Genomic DNA, 18857 nt, shown 5'->3' with positions numbered 1-18857 from the left:
TCCGTGCCGCTCCATCAGGTCAGTCAGAGATTCTCTGATTGGTCATCTGTTTATTATAGACTAAGCAAAGCCCAGCTAACGGCCTCTCGTCTCCTGCCCTCTCAGCTTCATTCATAATAGATCACCTGCCCCCACCTGCACGGCTTCATTACTCCCTCATTTACAGCTTCTCTGGTCTGCTGACTCTTCTTTTTTTTTCTACAGTGCTTCACCCTCCTCCTGGTGCAGTTGTCTGAAACCCCGCCAGTGTCTCCCCGCTCTTTGTCTGCCTCCTTCCCCTCTTTCCGTCCTTCACTCTCCACCCCTGTCCTTCATTCTCATTTTCACCATTAGGTAATTTAACCCTTTCGTGCAGGTGGTCATTGCAAGTGACGGCAAATGACTGCGTGCAGTGTGTTGATTGCCTTTTAGTGCTTGTGTCAGTCGTTTCTGGGTCAGTGAGCTGTGGAGTGACCCCCACATACGACACACACATATCCCTCCATTTGTTACACAGACATATACTGTTTGTCAAACCAGCACTCTGTTTCCTTCTCTCTGTTGAGTTGCTCATCAGTGTTGCCAACCACAAGGCTCTCCAAGGAATTGACAAAGCCAGTAATTTAATAAAAACAGACGCCTACAATTATTGGCACAAGAGCCCAGAATCCTTTTCCTCTCTGGTTGTAAACACCCAGTGAAGTAGGGATTATTCATACACTATTGCAATAGGAATAAGAAACTAACTGAACTCTAATTCTTAAGCATCATTATTGATTTAATTGATTGATCAACAAGCTTGTATACTGAATTTATTCCTGTACATATCACACCCTGTTTCTGTGCTTTTTTAATTTCTTGTTTTTTTGCATTGATTGTTCGGCACTCAGCAGATAAACCATCCAAAGAAAAAATCACAAGGACAGACATACAATAAGTGTATGGTGATGTGTTTCATAAGAAAATAGTTAGCTGTATAGGTTTTCCAGTTTGTGTGTACTTCTGTTGGTAGAAAATGAATTTGAGTGTTTGGAATCCACTCAGTATTTTCAGGCTGTCTCTAAAATGCAGACACATACACTCAAACACAATAAATTCCACCTGAGCCTCCGCCACCATTTATGTGGTTGTATACAGAGGCTGAATGCACACCAGTTTCAGCTTTCTTTATATAAAGGCAGCTGGTGTGAGTCTGTATCCTACCCCGTCAAAGATTAGCATCAATTCTTCAGGATGGTTATGCAACTTATTTAACATATTTCCATTTCCCTGACAGTGAAAATGGGAGGATTTCTCAGGCGGCACCACATGCTTTTGTATTCGGTTGAACTAATTTAACTTAATGCGACAAATCTTCTTATTCACTCTGGGACGTGGCTCTTGGGTGGTATTGTTGGTCAGTCCACCAATTTGCTCCAGACTGAAAAATCTCAACTACTGTGGGATGTATTGCCATGAAATTTTTTACAGACATTCACAGTCCCCAGAGGATAAATTCCACTTTGGTGATCCTATGCCTCCACATCTATTGAACAGATCCCCTTGAAGTTTGGTTCAAATATTCCGGGTTTCCAGAGGATCAACCCTGACTGCTTTGGTTCCTCTTTGACTTTGGCTCTTGCGCCCAACAACTATTGGATAGATTGTCATGAAATGAAACGTGCAGGTTCTAGATGGATGAACTCTTCCTCTAGCGCCATCATCAGGGCAGAAATCTTTGCTAATTTGATGTGATGACACTGCCCCACTTCACGCATGTGTATTACGTTGTCATCCTAATAGCCCTGCACGAATAGGAGAACAATGGTGGACTATCAAGCTTTTTTTGTGCCACTGACTCTACAGAGTTTATCAACGCTCCTCCAGCAAAGCGAAGATTTGCTGCAACATCACTGTGACGCGATGGCTCATCACTCACAAGAGCAAAGCATCCGCCATCTACTGACCCGGCATGCATACGGCAGCGTTTTCAATTGATTTTGCAGATCTGTGTGAACACGGGTAGTTTGAACACAATGTTGTATGAATGCGGCAAACGAAAAGCTTGTCACGTAAACAGGGCCTTAGTGTTGTTGTTATTATCAAGCTGGCTAAATGCAAAAAGAGGCATACGGTAAATCAAGCTCTTTGATTCGTTGCAAAATGGTTTCCTCGGTGCTTTAAGTAATTGTTTACAGCTCACTCATTATCTTGCAGTCTAGGTCGGAGTTTAAACACATTTATTTGATTTTGGTTGAGGCTCCAGAGACGACAGAACATTTGACTATGGAAAACAAAAGGGAATATAAAGCTCGAAGAGTAGATGTCTGCCTGAGCGTCTGTATGTCTGCTGACCTTTTCCTTCATTTCAACTCGCTCACAGAAATTAAGCAAGCGACAGTCAATTTATTTACCTACCTAACAAATATATCTCAGGTTCATTAAAAATGAATGTCATGGTTTTGCTGCACCTTGTCTTGATCATTTTGTCTGCATGCATTCAAGACGCTCGCCCACGTACTTTATCTTGAGATATTTTCAGTGATTTTCTGGGGATATAAAAATGCTCAATTGTTGTCTCTCTATTGCCATTAAAGCTGATTCGGGCTTCATCATTGTTATGCCTTCAGAATTGAATCTTTGTGCAAACAAAGGCACAGCCCCTGTATTAGACGAAGAGGTAGGAGTAAACTTCAGACCAAAATCCTCTCAGGGACAAACACATTTCTGTGCTGCGCCTAATTATTCCGTTGGGTTTCAGGGGTGGCTGGACAGTGTTTTAAGAAGCCAATTCTGCAGGGATTAATTTCTCTCATGCTTTGCCTAATTAAGGTATTAACAAAATGTAATAAACTCTCGCCAGAGGATGCTTCCAAGCAGTGCATCGCTTATAGCTCCAGCCACCACATCAAATATGTATTTAATCTAAGTATAATGTAGTGGCTACACAAGATAAACACATTTACCCAGAGCTATAAAGCCCAAGGATCGATATAAGCTGTTCCTTTGTTTACTCTCTTGTTTGTAGTTTGATTGCCTTCTGGTCATTCCGGGAAGTGGAGGAGCAGAAAAAAAAAGCAGAGAGGTAAAGAGTAAGAAAGAGTAAGCAGAGAGAAAGGAAGCAGAGTCCCAGTACTCTTCGTCGTCATTACAACCACCATCATCATCAAAAAGGTCTTGCTCTTTGAAAGAGCGGGTGTGCGACGAGATCTGATAAGCACGAGCTTTAGGGTTTGTGGTGCTGGAGTCCTTTTGGTGTCAAACCCAGTGGAGAGTCTGTCTGGCTTCAACTGTTCTTTAATGGTGACGACAGTCTCAAGCACACAGCCAACAATAGCCTGAGTATAATTCTCATACGCTGCTTTGTATGGGATGAGGATTTCAACTGTCCCTGCAGCACGGCAATTATGCCATCAACAAACTTCAGATGATTTTTACTAAGTGATGAGTTGCCTTTAAAAGTCTTCTCCCGCCAGTGATCATTAAAATTTCATCTGAAGTTTATTTTCATCTGATCTTTAATCAAATATTCCAAAAACCATCCTACAGTAAATATCTGCTGTATCATGTCGTGTATGCCACAGCGAGTTGGACAATTTCTCTGTATGTGTGTAAGTTAAGCATATCATTTCGGGAGTAAGTTCGCTTTGATGCTCAGAAACAGGACGCATACTCAGGCATGCACAATGCTTCATGTCACAGTGTAGTTTTTGATCCTCCTGTGAATATTTTTATCCCTAAACTGCGTTTTGCGGTCTTAGAAATATGCATTTTTCTTTCACGGCCAGTTACTGAATAACTTTTGCATGCTTTTAACTGTACCAGGCTCGACTAATGGTCTCTCTTCTGCTCTAACAAAGCTTTGAATAAACTGCAGACCTTACAAAATGCAGTATTACAAGTGCTGACTATGGCCAGAGGAGCAGAATACATTACACCTGTTTTATAGTCCCTGTATTTGCTGTTATTTGTATAGTATGCTTTAAAATACTGCTTGTTTTTGTTTTTAATCACTCAAGGGACTTGCACCTGAATATATAACATATATGATTATAGGATAAGTCTGGTCTAGAGCTTTCCTTTCAGTTTTTTCCTGGTCCAGGACTCCTACCTGCGTCTGTCATGGTCTTCACCTTTAGAAGAAGCAGCTAGAGGACCTGGGGGCATCAGAACCTGCCGACATCTTCAGCCACAATTTAGGTATACTTTGTCAGCATGGCATTTACATCAGATCAGATCAGATGAGGTCAGAATTAAGTAGTTTTTAAATTCCACTCCAAGATGACTTTTATCACATTCAACCCTTTCTTTTTATTCTTTTACAAATAAATGCGCCTTCCAGTTGCTCAATGTAGGTCATTTTTTGCACGAGTCAAGTGGAAAATTATACCTGATTGTGGTGCTAGACAAAAGGTCAGGAAGTGTCAGTGAGATTATTCATCGTGAAAAGGACCTCTTGTTGCACTATTAGACATTGATATTCTCTGTTGTACGTCAGTAATACACTCCTTGTCAAAAGGTAAGTTATATTTAGTCTCATTACTGTTAGCTATAGAAACGGGGAGAGTAATTGTCTCACAGAGAAGAAAAGGCTTTGTCACCTTCGTCCAGGAGGTTATGTTTTCACCTTTGTTTGTTGCTTGTTGGTTGGTTGGTTTGTCAGCAGGATTACACAAGAACTACTGAACGGATGTACATGAAACTTAGATGGAGGATGGATCTCGGCACCAGAATAGACCCCATTAACTTTTCGCGGCCATTGGGATAAAGGGACAGATCCAGGGATTTCTTTTGCACTTTCTTTTACATTGCAAGGTATTTTCGTTAATTTCTAGGATAATGTATGGATCTTGATGCAAAATAATCAGCATATTTAGGTGGCTTTTATCTATGAGTTAGTAAAATGTGATGCACATCCTAGATCTGGAGATGTTTTAAGCATCTATGGGTGGTTTAAAACTTAGAGTGATACTGAGCTATCAAGTCTGATATTGGATTAGTCTTGACTGAATGAAAAGGGACTGTTGAGCTCCTGCCGGAGGTACTCTACGAGCTCATTCTAATTACAGTACATGATGATACTTCAGACCACACTTTTTAGTAATATTGGGTTGAGATTGAGAAAGGAGTTTCATTTGCAGACTCTGGAATGAAAGGCAAAGTTCTTTAGTGATATTATTTTTGTGTGTAATACGTTTTGTTGTTGTCTGACAATTGTTCTTCCAATGCAGTGGCACTTTTGGTATCTTATGTTCACAATGACTAATATTAATAAATCAAATCAAATCGGTTTTTATTTATATAGCCCAGAATCACAATTACATTGCCTCAATGGGCTTTACAATCTGTACAGTGAGCGACATCCTCTGTCCTTAGACCCTCGATTCGAGTGAGGAAAAACTTTTAACGGGAGGAAAAGAAGATGGAAGAAACCTCAGGAAGAGCCACAGAGGAGGGATCCCTCTCCCAGGACGGACAGACATGCAGTAGATGTCGCATGAACAGAACAGAACAACGAAATTACAGTTTGCAAGTTGCACTGACAGAATATCTGATACAAGTTATAATATATGTAAAGTGTGTGGACGTAGGGGACGACTGAGCAGGCATAGGCATCGCCAAGTGGTGCCCGAGCCACACAACCTCCTCTCCAGCGTGGTGATCTGGAAGAGGGACAGGCCACACAAGATAATTAGCAGCAAAACAGAAAATGTGTTTTTGTGGTTACCAAACACAATAGACTTCAGTGCTATGAAACAGTAAACCTCACCGGGAAGTTAATGATTATAAATCACCCCAAGCATCTTTTTCTGCATTATTATGTTTAAAAAATAGTTTTCATATCAGCGCATATTGAACAACACACAGGCCGATGAGGACATAACTGCCATAGACCAACATTGGCAAGTATCGTTAAGGCTGATATATGGTCAGATTGTAATAGTCATGCTGTTTATAAGGTGGATCCTTTGAAACTGAGATGATAGATGACTTCACTATGCAACCATGGCAATGATTTATACGAAGTGCATCCTGGGCTTACACATGTTTTCCATGTTCATGTGAAGGCTGTGCTATTTTGCTTCTCTGACCCTGTTCAGCACCATGGACAGCTCTTTCAGTCTTGCGAGGCTGCTCTGACGCACTGCCGATTTTCCTCCATCAGTGGCCTTCATTACAGCGTCCCTGCTCAACTTATGAAGAGTATACTGCTGGTTTATGGTGAAAACATCCTCTGCCTATAGAAAAATGTAAGGTTTTTTTTTTGTTAAACCAACAAAAAGGAACAATGTAAGCAGTCTGAGCTGTGCGTAAATTATACAACTGTGCTGAACAGAGCGTTAATCTCCCTGCGTGGCGTCTCGTGGGGGATCATTATTCTTATATGCAACAAAGCGGTGGGTCGCACACGCTGCCTGTGAGTGTATATACGAACAGATCTTTTAAATGGCCGCAGGCATCTCTCTCTCTCTCTCTCTCTCTCTCTCTCTCTCTCTCTCTCTCTCTCTCTCTCTCTCTCTCTCTCTCTCTCTCTCTCTGACTGGCCTCTTACAAGGACCATAATAATAATCCTTATGTTAACTGCCATGCAAAGACTACAACACCCAGCAGGCACGCCGGGCCCTGGTGAGTGTTTCAGGTCAGACTCTCAGTCAGGTGAAAAACGTTGATTGAACGTTTGCCTGCCAACTGAGTCCGAGAGGCAATTTGAGCTTTAGGGCTGATCTAATTTGATAGTTGGCCCTTCGCAGGTCGAGGTCATCGCTGCGCTGCCAAACAAGGTAATTCTATCCCGAAGGTTATTAATTACAGCGCTCAGACAAAGAGGCAAAACTGGATTATATGGGCCCTACAGTGGGGCTGAGGTGCCAAATCACGTCTTTCTACAACCAAACCACCTCCCTCCCTCCCTCCCTGCCTCGTGGATTACATCAGGGGATCGGGACTAAAAGCTGTGTGGGTGTCCCGCATGAGATAATTCACCACGCATCAGCCAAATGTAGTTAAATGAGGCGAGTTAAGTTTTGGTATCTGATCGCGTTGGATGCTGGAACTTCTCCTCTTTTGCGTCAGCCTCAGGACCAAGGGTACCCCCACCTCCTCCTCCTCCTCCCTCCTCCTCCTCCCCCCTCCATCCCTCTCCTCTCTTCTCCTCTCCTGCCATTTGAATAGAGAGCCTGCGGAGCACTCTTTTGTTCAGTAGCGCTCAGCTGCTGGAGAGGTGAGCACCACTCCGGCGCTCATCCACTCGTCGCGGCTGCCGCTGCCTCCTCGGACTCGTCAGCGAAAGAAGAAGCGCGGACTCTCTGCTGGAGACTGTCCTCTCCCCCCTCCCCAGCCCCCCCACAGCTGCATGCATAGACGGCACCGCGCTCCTCGGCGTCTCTGCTCTCCTCTCCCCTCCTCCCCGACACCCACAACTGCTTCGTTTTGCACCCGCACTCGCAGGGCTCTTTACGCGTCGTTGGATGGTTCAGCTCCCCTGTCTGTGGCGCTACCAGCTCATCACACCGACGCTCCTGTGAGGCTTCAGCGTCGCTCTGCATTCCTGTGGACTGGACTCTCACTTCATCCGAAAAGGTGAGTTGTTTAAGCTGTCTTTTGTTTGTTTGTTTGTTTTTTTGGGGGGCATTTTGACTAGACCATACTTGGCTCAAGATTTAGCAAAGTAAATTTAATGCCGAAGGGGGAAAAAAAAGGTGTTTTGCAGCTTATGTGCACTACAGCTGGTGATGAATTGGAGATGAGCTTGTCAATACTGTCCAAAGACAAAGATCTATGGCTATGATCAGATTCACATGTGCCCTATGATGTAAATGTGAAGCTATTGTCAATGTATGGTCACTTTATTCCTAGAATCACTTTATATTGCTTTGCTGAATGCTTAGACTGGCCTGATTTTATCTATTTTAATTATTTTTAAACACCTTTGTTTTCACTTGTTACCTATTTTTTTTCATTTTCTTATAAACAAATTCATCCCACCACCTGACCTGAAGAGGTACGGCCTTCTTACAGAAACAAAAATCTAGTAATTTCTTACCCTTTTTGTAATTTTCTGCCTGTTTTACATGATGTCATGACTGTCCAATTATGCTGCATCCTTTAAAGGGGCATTGTGTAGTTTTGGAGAAGAATTTCAAACTCAGAATTTTAATATTTACAATATTAATGAGGTAATAATACAAACTCAGAAATCTTTATTTATTCCATAACTGAATAAACAAGCTGTTCTCACAGGAAAATGAGGTACTCAGAACACTGTTTGAAGCTAGAAAGGTGGCAGGGTCCGCCAAATATCAGCTGTGTTGTCCTTTATGGTCAGTTTTATTATTCAGTTCAAACTACATGCACCTTAAACAGTAATAAATACAGGTTTACATCTAATTCCAACCTATCGAAGCTACTTCTGCTGAGCTACTTCAACCTGACAAGGTCACTGTATGACCATCAATCCACCTCCTGTAGCAGGAACCCCTGTAAGCCTCCGGGTGAGGCAGATAGGAGATGAAAGGAGCTTCTGGATTGGTTGAAAGTCGATAGGGCAGCACGGCGCGGGGCTGCCGGTGCTGTCGGCAGCCCGAAGAGGGGAAACCCGAGACATTATCTTGGATGGCACTCACACTCCACCAAATGGGTCTTTCAATTATTTCTGCTGGAGGAAACTTTGCAGCCGCACAGCAGCACCTCACATAAGTGGAGGAGGTCCAAGCGCAGTTGCCACAGTCGTGTAGCTCCTTTTGTGGGCTCTCTCTCTCTCGCAGCGAGGGATGTTTTTGTTGAGGGTGGAAAAGAAAACAACATTGGATTTTGCTGCCTTTTTTTTTTGGTTCTGTTTGTCTTCATTTCAGGAGTGTATGGCAGTGTGTCAGATAGAGAGTGGCAGCGAGAGTAGGAGCCGGGTTGCTCATGACCCCCTGGGAAATTAAGCTGAGATTCAACCATGCAGTTTGTGGAATGGTTACCAGACTAGTCTCTCCCTCTATCCCTCTCTTCCTCTCTCTAGCTCTTGTTCTCTTTTAGCCTCTTATTCTGTATTTCTTGCTCTTACACAGACAGTCTAGCTCCAGTATCTACAAGCTGTCCTCGACAGAATTGATCCCACACTCCTTTACTCTGATATTTTACCCCTCCCAACCTCCCGTCGGCCCACACACGTGTGATTGGCCTGTATTTGGCCTCATTATTGGCAGGGTGATCCTTAATGTGCAGGGCCGAGAAAGTACCTGCAGCGAGGCTGGCTGCTGGTGGATCAGGAGCTTTTGTTTCTCAGCTTCATTTTCAGTCTGAGACCGACTGTGGATGAAATGTTCCCTCCTCACTGGTTGAGCAGCCATGTGAGCGCCTTTGTATGTGTGAGTGTGTGTGTGTGTGTGTGTAATACTTGTGTGTGAGCTGCTGGTCACCTCTGTTGCCAGTTTCCTGAATTGTGTCAGCTGCTCCTGTTGCACTAATAGGATCTGGCTCCACATTTAACTGCTCTTTAAGTCATTCTGCTGGCTTTTGCTTCTCTCTGCCTCCTGCACTCTCATGCATATTGTAGAAGGTCTCTGTGTTTGTCTTTCCCTCGCTTCTGTCTGTTTCTCTCTCCCTCCCGTCTCGCTCCGTTTGAACTCTATCAGTCCTGCACTGGATCACAGGCTTCTTGTGCCGTTAACACCATTGTTCTCAGAAGAGGTGTTCCTTTCTGTGGTGTTGCCAGTTCACTGCCCCTATTTTCACATTTTCTGTGTGATGAGGCATTACAATGGACGAACAATATTCCTTTAGAGAGGGGTTCATTGCTTCTTAGTGGCTCCACTCCAACTGTGGTCAAGGCCAAAAGCTGCTCAGAAATGTTGTCAGAATGGAAGGTAGAGAGACAGAAAGAAAAAGAAGAAAGAAATAAAGTGAGGGTGGGAGGTAACAGCCTGGGAGAATTTCACAGAATTATCTGCTCTTTGCATGAGGTTGCGTTGTCACATATTTCAATAATGTGTCTTTACTGCCTGGCTGCGCTCGGCTTAGTGCAGACACTTGTAGCGGAAGACGTGAATGGGCAAGAATTCAATTTTGCACTTGAGTAGTGTCCAAGCAAGTTAATGGGAAACTGTGAATTTTTACAGGGATTTTTGCAAAATGTGAGACATTAATATTCCCTACAATGAACCTTCTGCTACGCTTAAAACAAACAAAGCCACCCTGGCTCGCGATGAAACAAGGGAAAGGAGCCAAGCTACGGCACAGTATCAGTACGAAGGATCTCTGGGCTTGAGTTCGGCTGTTTGACTGGAGAGGGCCTCCAGCTACAAATCCTATAGTTGGAAGCGTGTGGCGCTATGAGTCAGCTGTGATCCTGCTGCTGCTAATAGGTGGCTTTAATCCTCGCATTTCTAAGGTGGAAAAATAGATATTTATTATTGAGTGGGCTTTTTTGAGCTTTTGCTTTTTTGGATGTAGTGGTAGAAGGGGTAGGAGGGATGCTGAAAGATTCCTGCAGAGAGAGACTAATTTACAGACTTAGATAACCCTGATCCAATTAAGCAGTGAAAACACTCACAGCAGCCTACACACATATTTAATTCTGTTTGTATAAATGATAGTGTGCGCTTTGTACTGTCTGATAAAGTTCTGCTTTGTCTGTGGACATGTGTGTTAGCGTGCATGATCGTCCTGTAGGCTTGGCATCCCCGTTCCCCGAGTCATCGGCCTAATGAAGGCTGTACCTTTGCTCACCGGAGGACGTCAGTCTTCTTGATCGACAGCTCCGCGCCCTCCTGACACCAGATGGAGCAGTGCCTAAGTAGGCCTCTGCTAGCTTTGCCTTGCCTAATAATATAATAGCCTGGCATTAGCCATATTGAACTAGCCACCGCATCTCGAGCCAAGCAAATGAGTGGCGCAGCTGGGGCCATCATGGCCAGTGGCAGAGCAGACAAAGCCCAGAAGGCACAGAGGCGAGAAAAAAAAAAAGGTAGTTTACCACAATCCCTCCAGACGCAGCTCGTGAATATTCATCAATGACCCCCCCCCCCCCCCCCCCCCCCCCCCCCTCCCCAAACACAGCTCTGCACCCTTCTCCCACCAAATGTATTATTCAAAGGAAGCATTTTCCCTATTAAATACTATAAATAAATAATGACATCTGGTAACAGTTTTTGTCTGCTGAATTAATGACACAGTCGAGTATCATCCAGTGATTGGAGGGGGGGGGGGTGATGAGGGTGGATTTCCATTCAGCTACCTTTCCTTTCCTCTCCTGGCCTTTCCTTTGTCTCACGGGCTGGGTGCAATGCTTCCTTTGTTAAAGTCAGGTGGCCTGTCAGTATCTCTGAATTGGAGTCCATCTTCCTCAAACACCCTGCAAGAGAAGCAAATGCTACATAGCTATTTGTTTTACCATTATGCTTGTGTTCTCCTGTCTGAGTTAATCCTCAGGAAAAAGAAAAGCTCCCTGTGGGCTCTTTGTGTGGTTTCAGCACCGGACAGCTCCTGAAGCGTTGCCTGTCTCGCATACCTCATAGCTTCTGACAAAAAACCTCGACAGTAAGCGTCTTCACACACAGCGAATGACTGATAGATGCATCACTGAAGGTTAGCGAGTATGTAATGCTGCCATCATCGTTGTGCAAGCTCTATCTGTCAGACTCTGACGAGCTGGTAAACAGGGAGCGCTTGAGAGGCCTACAGATGGTCAATGTTTTCCACTCTCATGTGCTGCGGCTCCCAAAGGAGAGGCGTATTTTGTGGCTTAAGTGGGTAGAAGAGAAACATAAGAGTGATTTCCGTCCGTCTTCCTCTACCTCACCCTGCCTGGATTCAACACACAGGGCTATTTATGAAGCCGAGGCACTGGTGTGATACTTAAAAATCTCTCCTTCCTAATCAGAGGTGTAGCTCTGGGGTTTCTGAAACCAATCACAGGGATTGATGGGAAGGAATAGTGAAGTAGTATAATTAATTTCATTCAGATCCCCTGCACCCAGGTCGTGTTGATCCATGCATTTCACATCTCCTATTTTATTTTCGCTTGGCTTTATTTGTGTGTGCAGGGTTTACATTTGTGCGAGTGCAATATTGGTTTATCATTTTTTTGTTGCGCAAAATAAAAATACAAGGTCACTTTCCCTCTTTTGTGTTATTCAAACAAATACTGAAAGGTGGACGCAGAAAGAGCTTTATGCTCGGATTGCCTTGGTGCATAATTACTGTAAAATACTGAGGCTTCAAAAGGTTTGTTGTTTGGTTTATTTTGTTCCGGAAGAAAATCAGTTCTGCTTTTAATTCCATATACCGACCAGAATAAAAACAGTTTTCTCTAATCCTCCCGTCTGTCTCCCTGTGGGCGCAGAGCTGTGAATCATATTTTCCTTAAAGGTTTTTTATTATTGTGTTAATGCTGCCTTTTAGTGTTAGCACATCACTGCAGTTTTTTTTTTTTGATCATGCTGCTTCATCCATTGTAATAAAGCCAGATGCAGAGAGACACAGACACCAGGGTAGCTCGACTACAACACAACAACTAGCTGACAGTCACTGAAATGGATATATATGCATGACAGCAGTGTTAACTGACAAATCCTTAATATGTGGTAAATTGATCTTGCTAGCAAAACCAAACAAAATCTGCTTGTTGTTTTTCAGTCGATGGAAAGTGATGACTGGAAACTGGCAATTTGATTAATAGGATCAGAGAGGAACACTGTGTGTCACCAAGGACAGAGCATGGTGTCAGTATGCTTTGAGCTAATGCTGCCACCAGAACTAAACAGCTTTTGAGTGACTCGTCATGCTCGTTATTAGTTTAGTAGTTATTTGGTAATGTAAGTATTGTGTAAATTAACCTGATGATGATGCTATATAAGAATAGAGTGGCTCACTTGAGTCAGTGTTTCTCAAACATTTTACATTGTGTATTAGCTCACCAGTAGTGCCACCATTATGACTAATGTTAAAATACAGCATCGTAGGTCTACTGTATTTGGCTTACTATTTTGTGCCATTTATTCAGGTCTAGTTAAGTGCTTAAGTAACCGCTAACATTTGTGTGCGGCTCAGTCTTGTCAACTTCAGTTTCAAAAAGGGCTGTTTGGAAATATCCCCCTCTGCTCCAGACTTCTCTTCCCAGTGATTCTGTCTGGAGCCAAATTTGTAGTGTTTTTGAACCTTTCATTGCTGTCTTTCCATTCCAGTTTGAGTTTAGCTTGTAACTATTGCTATTACTATCACTGATGACATATTTACATCTTAAGTGCATGAACGTGACTACGTGGCAGGCTGAAACAAAAACATTACATGAAAAATGTATTGGAAATTACATTTCAAGTTTAGGTATTTTAATTTGAAATTCTGCAGTGTTTTCGTATTATGTTTTAAAAATGTACTTATTTCATTTTCAAAAAACGTTTGTTGGATTCCTCTGCGTGCCAATAGAGGGTGCAGATGCACGACCAGTGGAACGCATACCTCAGTTTAAGAAGAGTGGACAAGAGTTGTCAGGAGTCATCCTCTGGTGACCGTGGATATCTGTACCAAATGTTACGGAAATCCATCCAACAACTGTCAAAACATTTCACTGTTGACTGAAAATGTCTATACAGAGATATACATCTATAGAGCCATGTGGCCAAAAACAACAGCGAATGAAGCACTTTGGTGAAAAAGCCATCAGTGGGGATCCAGACAGATGAGAGATGGACAGAGATACAGACACAGAAAGACGGAGATAACAGCGAGAGTGAGCAGCGGCAGCTGGCCGACCTGCAGCCCTCACCAGGTGGATTTAGTCAATTGTGTCCAAACTCAGCCTTTGGGTGACTCTTGGATTTGTAGTCCATGTCGGTTTAGCCACCTGACAGATATCAGCAAATCTTCTCCTTCAGAGGTTTAGCCCTGTGTGTATATACACACGGATGGATGTGTGTGAGCACTTTTGTGAGTGTGTGTGTGTGTGTGTGCATTTGTGTGTGTGTGAGAGGACGGGTCAGTGGGATTCAGAGATGTGCTGAGCTGAACAGAATGAGCTGGGAGGCTTTAAAAAGAGGGTGGAAAGGACAAAGAGAGAGCTAGCTTAATGTTGGCAGTGATCATCCTTTAACTGCAATCCATCCATCCATCCATCCCTCCATCCATCCATCCCTCCATCCATCCATCCATCCATACACTTTGCTGTCTCTACAATAATAAGAGGTGAAATTATTATGTCTTAGGCAGTCCACACTCTGATTCCACTCCGATATTTCAATTCATCTCCTCCCACCGCCTTGGGGTGCTGAATGAAAAATTGGAGACACCATCAAATTGATTTTAATATGGAATTTGTAAGGTTCATAGTGGGTCATGTGTCCTGCCAGTAGAGTTGCTAGTCGTTTTGCAGTCAGTAATAAGATTGCCAATGCTCCACCAAAGTGGTTTTTACATTGAGCTATGAAGCGTGCCGCCTTCAAAGCTCTGAGGTATTAGAGTCGATGGGAGAAGTGGGGGGGCAGCAGATGTGCAGGTGTGTGTGTGTGTGTGAGAGAGAGAGAGAGAGCAAGTAAAAGCTTGAAACTTTTGCTCAAGGACTGTGCCTAATGTGGGAATTAGTTTGTAAAGGGGCAAACATTTTTTGAGGAGACAGGCCGTTTCTTTTGCCAGTGCTTCTCACACTGTTTACAAGAAAATGGCATTTTAAAGGGTAATTTCCATTCAAATTGCTTTTACTGCGTTTTGTCAGCACAGAGCAAGCAAAGGGAATAAAAACACAATTGTGTTTTGTGTCTTTCCAAATCAGGAGAAAAGCAGTCAGTCACCCGGTCAGTCTGTCTGAATACAGAGGTCACTTTTTGTGGTCACAGATTTTAATGTACGAGGCTGTTAAACAATTACCATTTTGTGGCTTTGTGCAGACGCTCTACGCACAAATTCCCCTCTGTGGTTAGAGTAGCTTTTCTGTTCTGCTCTGGCAAATTCTAAATGAACTGCTTGGGCACCGGCTCTGTTTTGTAATTAACTGTCAGGCTGTAAAATTAATAGAGAAGAAAATATATTGTGGTAAACGCAGAAAATGAAGAGACGTTGCTGCAGTCACTCAATCAGTAGTCAGTCAAGAATGATATTAATCAACTGTCTGTGGTGTGTGCGTGTGTGCGCGCATGTGTACGTGTGCCTTTCTTCGCTTCGGCTTTGAATCTGCATTAACACACCTTCTTTTCATCCTGACGGGGGCTTCCTGCATCCCAGTCCCCTGGACTTTAAAACCACAATGAAACACTTCCCCTCCTGTCCTTTCTCCGTCCACTTTCTCTGGGCTTTTCCCCTCAGCTGTAATTAAAAGAGCTTTCTGTCCGTCTGTCCTCATGTCTGTCCTGATAATTACCCTGGGTGAACGGCGCTCGAGCCCTCCGGTTTGCTCCTGGACTTCTGTGATAAATTCGGCAGCTGCTCTCAGAACTGCTGCTGGGGCACCTCCATTGACTGTGGATGCCTGGGACGTATACGTTTCTGTTTGTGTGTGTGTGTTTGTGTGTATGTGTGTGATAAAGGGGTTCATCTGAGAGCATTGCTATCCCCAAGTGTCCAACTCTGTGCTCGGATTGATTGGGGACTGCTGTCTGTGATGGATCACTCTCTGCACTGGACTACTGGCTTAGCTGTTGATCACTGATCACTGTCTGTCTCTGTCTCTATGTGTGCACACGTTAATTAATAAATGATTGTTGTTTCACTCTGACTCTTCTTATCTGTGTTTACTTGTTCGGCCCAGCCGTTACATTAGTGCCCCATCGGCCTAGTGGAGAGCAGCAGAGAAAACAGAGCGGCTCGTTTCTGGAAGAATCGCAGTAAAATGATGTCCGTTCTTTGCTTTAATGCACACTGGGATGTGTGCTCTCATAATGCTCGACTGCCCGCTTGCTTGCTGATTTTATCATGCACATACTAAAAGCACACATTCAAACACGCACACACACACACACACACACAGACAGACAAACACAAGGCTTTTCTAAGCTTGCAGGGCTGCGGGCACCTCAGGCGTACGAGGCCGAGCCCTAATTGGGCCTCGTCTTGGCGTGACCTTCATTGTTTTGACAGAGGGGATCAGAGGGAGACACTCAAAAGCTGAGGTTATCTCCTCTCCTCTCTTCTCTATGTCAAACCACCAGGCTCGGCAGTGGAGGAGGCATGTTCGAGATGCCATTAGCTGCATCCCAAAGCTTGTCCAAGAGGGTCAAAACTGTCTGAAGCTGCGAAGTGGATGTTTAGCACTCACCTCAGTGGGTAGTCGTGCGGGTTTGTGTGTATGCCAGACTATATGTGTATTTTGTTTTTGTCCTGGCGGTGGGAGCACAAGACGAGCACCAGAGAATTGCAAGATGGTCCAAATAGGGAGTCAGCTCTACAGTGCGTGATGTGATTTACCACTGAGCCATTAGCAGTCAAGCTGTGTGTGCTTCAGGTGTTCTCAGAGGGAATGGAGAAAGAAATACTCCCCGCTGCACTGCACACTGATTTTAAAAGCTCCCTTGTGATTTATTAGGAAAACATTTCTTTAGACCACCCACCGTCACATGACTGCCTCAGAGCCTATAGATACAGAGTTTGTACTCAGTGCTGAGGTGGCTGGAGATCAATTTGGAGTAGATTTAAAGTGGCCAGTGGAGATTCATTGTGGATCATTGCACTTTATTGAAATGCATGCCAGAGAATATGCCTGTGTGTAGTCACGGTGCTCCAAACATCATTAAATCTCGACGGGAGGAATTCGCCCATTCTCTCTTCCCTCTTCATCCTCTCTTGCATCTCTCTGAATGCAACGCATCAAGGTCACAATCGAACTTTGGCACGTTTAAGAGGCCAATCCCGCAATCACGCTTCTTGATTGTGCTTAATCAGACTCTCAGACAGGACAGCGCCTTCAACAACCCATCACTGCACTCTGCAGCAATCACGGTGTTTGTCATTTCTTATGTATTGCGACAAATGGCCTTAATTGGTTGCTGTTTCTCCCTTGAACCACACTGCTGCTAGCTGATGTTGGAGAAGCTGCTCAAGATTAATGGCACCTGTTTAAATGCAGACTGAAATTGTGTAATTGTAAACGAATTCTCAAGATCCCAATTTGACCTTCAGTGTCATTGATCGATGGCTGCAGTAAATGGTTTTCAGATGGAGATGCTGTAGTTCACCCTGTGCTGTGTGTGCCCTGCCCTGACTTGTTTTATGTCTGGGATGAGCTTTGTTTAAACTGACCACCTGCGTGCCATCCAACAGCGGTGTATGTCCAAGCCGCTGTTGCCTTTTCCTAAAGCCAGGGGATCAGGCTGCTCATCGTGTCGCTGCCGCGGATCTGACTGCCAGATCCCCGGGCCTCCTGTGGCACCTGCTCTTTGCATTGGCTGCCAGATAAATGAGGTGTTTGCTTTTCTTTGGCAGAGCGGTACCTTTCAGAAGGTCAGAGAGGGTGGCTTCGCTGGGGAAAGTGAGCTCTGTTGATGCAAATCAAAACTCGGCTCTTGAAAGGACCAGAAGTTCTGAATGTGTCAGCCCATTAACCACAAATCATGTGTGCTTTAGGTTACTGCCAACCATTCCCCAAAGCTGGGTATAAGTATGGTGATGAATTCAACTGGTTTCACTTTGGACAGGATGAATATAAACTTAACAAGTACTGGGAATTGTTTGACAGCAGTAATCCATCAGGGTGGGGAACATTAAGTCTAATTATCCTCTTCTTGTAAAATGGTAAATGTTTGTGCATTTATAGAAAATCCAACGTTCAAGATTTGTATCAGCTCCAAATCTCTACGGAGGTTTTCATTTTAAAACCAAAATTACAGAATGACTCTGACAACCTCTTTCTTTGGATAGTTTGTCTTGTAGCCTTCTGATTTCAACACTTGTTCGCTACAAATTCTTTAATTTGTTTGTGACAGCTTGCTTACATAAATTACTATGCAGATTTTTGAAGAGTCAAGACTTCTCTGAGACATAATTTCATTCCGAGCTGACATGAATTGAAAACAAGGCCTTCCCAGAGGGTTGTAAATTATCCTCAAAGCACCAAGTGTGCCTTGGGCTACTGATTTTCAGCACTCCAAAGTGTTTTTTAGCCATGGTTCAGTCCGTCCGCCACTTTGGTCCAGGCTGAAATGCTTCAACAACACCTGTCCTTGAGTGTTGCCATGAAACTTTGGTTGGTCGCCAGAGGATGAATCCTTGATGACCAGACTTTTCTACTTGGATTGGTGCAACATTTCATCAGTGCGTGGTTCCTAATTAATGCCAACGATTTTGATGATTGACTTGATACATTTTTGATTTTGAGTGAAATGTCTCAGCCCTTTCTTGACGGACTGCCACAAAATTTGGATCAGTCGAACTCTAGCCTACCAGAGTGCCTAATCAGTCTACAGTTTCGACTGTGTTTCCACAGAGGTCTTTGGAAATGTAAGATAAGCAACTGCAAAAACATATGTGACTGGGAGAAATGTATTCTGCCAATGAGTCAACCTTGATAAAGCCTGTGTCTTTCTACAAAGAATCGTGCTCACTTCTTCTTTTCAGAGGAAGCAGAGAGATGTCTTTGTTGTGCCAACATCCTCAGTCGGCACGTCTCCCTCAGTAAACAGACTTTTTAAATTCTTTTACTTCTCAGTGCTGCATCAACCCTCCACTCATCAATTTATCCGCAGCTCCATATTCCCCCCCCTCTTCAGTTCCTTTCAATTAAACCTTCCAGCTGATCATTTACTTAACAAAGCTCCCTCCGGCCCCCCATCACTGTGCTCAGCCTCTGCGTGGAAGTGCGTTCTGAATTAGCACCAGGTGTTTGTTTTTCCTCTCTCAGTAAACATTGTTTGATGAGTTAAATTAGCTCGCCGACGCCTCCTCCTTCAGAGAGGAGGCGCGTTGCGGGAACAACAGTGGAACTGAAGGGC

At 43.9% G+C, this 18857-nt stretch overlaps 1 protein-coding gene across 6 annotated transcripts in view; it reads left to right on the top strand.

Moving 5' to 3' along the window:
• ncanb (neurocan b) overlaps positions 1-18857 on the top strand; it is a 182673-nt gene that overhangs the window by 30437 nt on the left and 133379 nt on the right. Inside the window, exons 3-4 of one of the 6 annotated variants that reach the window (XM_084354923.1) lie at positions 2987-3043; positions 4045-4158. The exons of 2 other annotated variants lie outside the window; for them this stretch is intronic. In XM_084354923.1, coding sequence (XP_084211049.1) covers positions 2987-3043; positions 4045-4158 — 171 coding nt within the window. Of the gene's footprint in view, positions 1-2986; positions 3044-4044; positions 4159-7098; positions 7540-18857 lie in introns of those variants that run through there. 3 more of the 6 variants (XM_084354928.1, XM_084354924.1, XM_084354925.1) reach the window with 3 other exon arrangements.

The sequence above is a fragment of the Pagrus pagrus genome (assembly GCF_965226575.1).
Source record: "Pagrus pagrus genome assembly, chromosome: 6".
Classification (NCBI taxonomy): domain Eukaryota; kingdom Metazoa; phylum Chordata; class Actinopteri; order Spariformes; family Sparidae; genus Pagrus; species Pagrus pagrus.
This window is presented reverse-complemented; position numbering and strand designations above follow the sequence as displayed.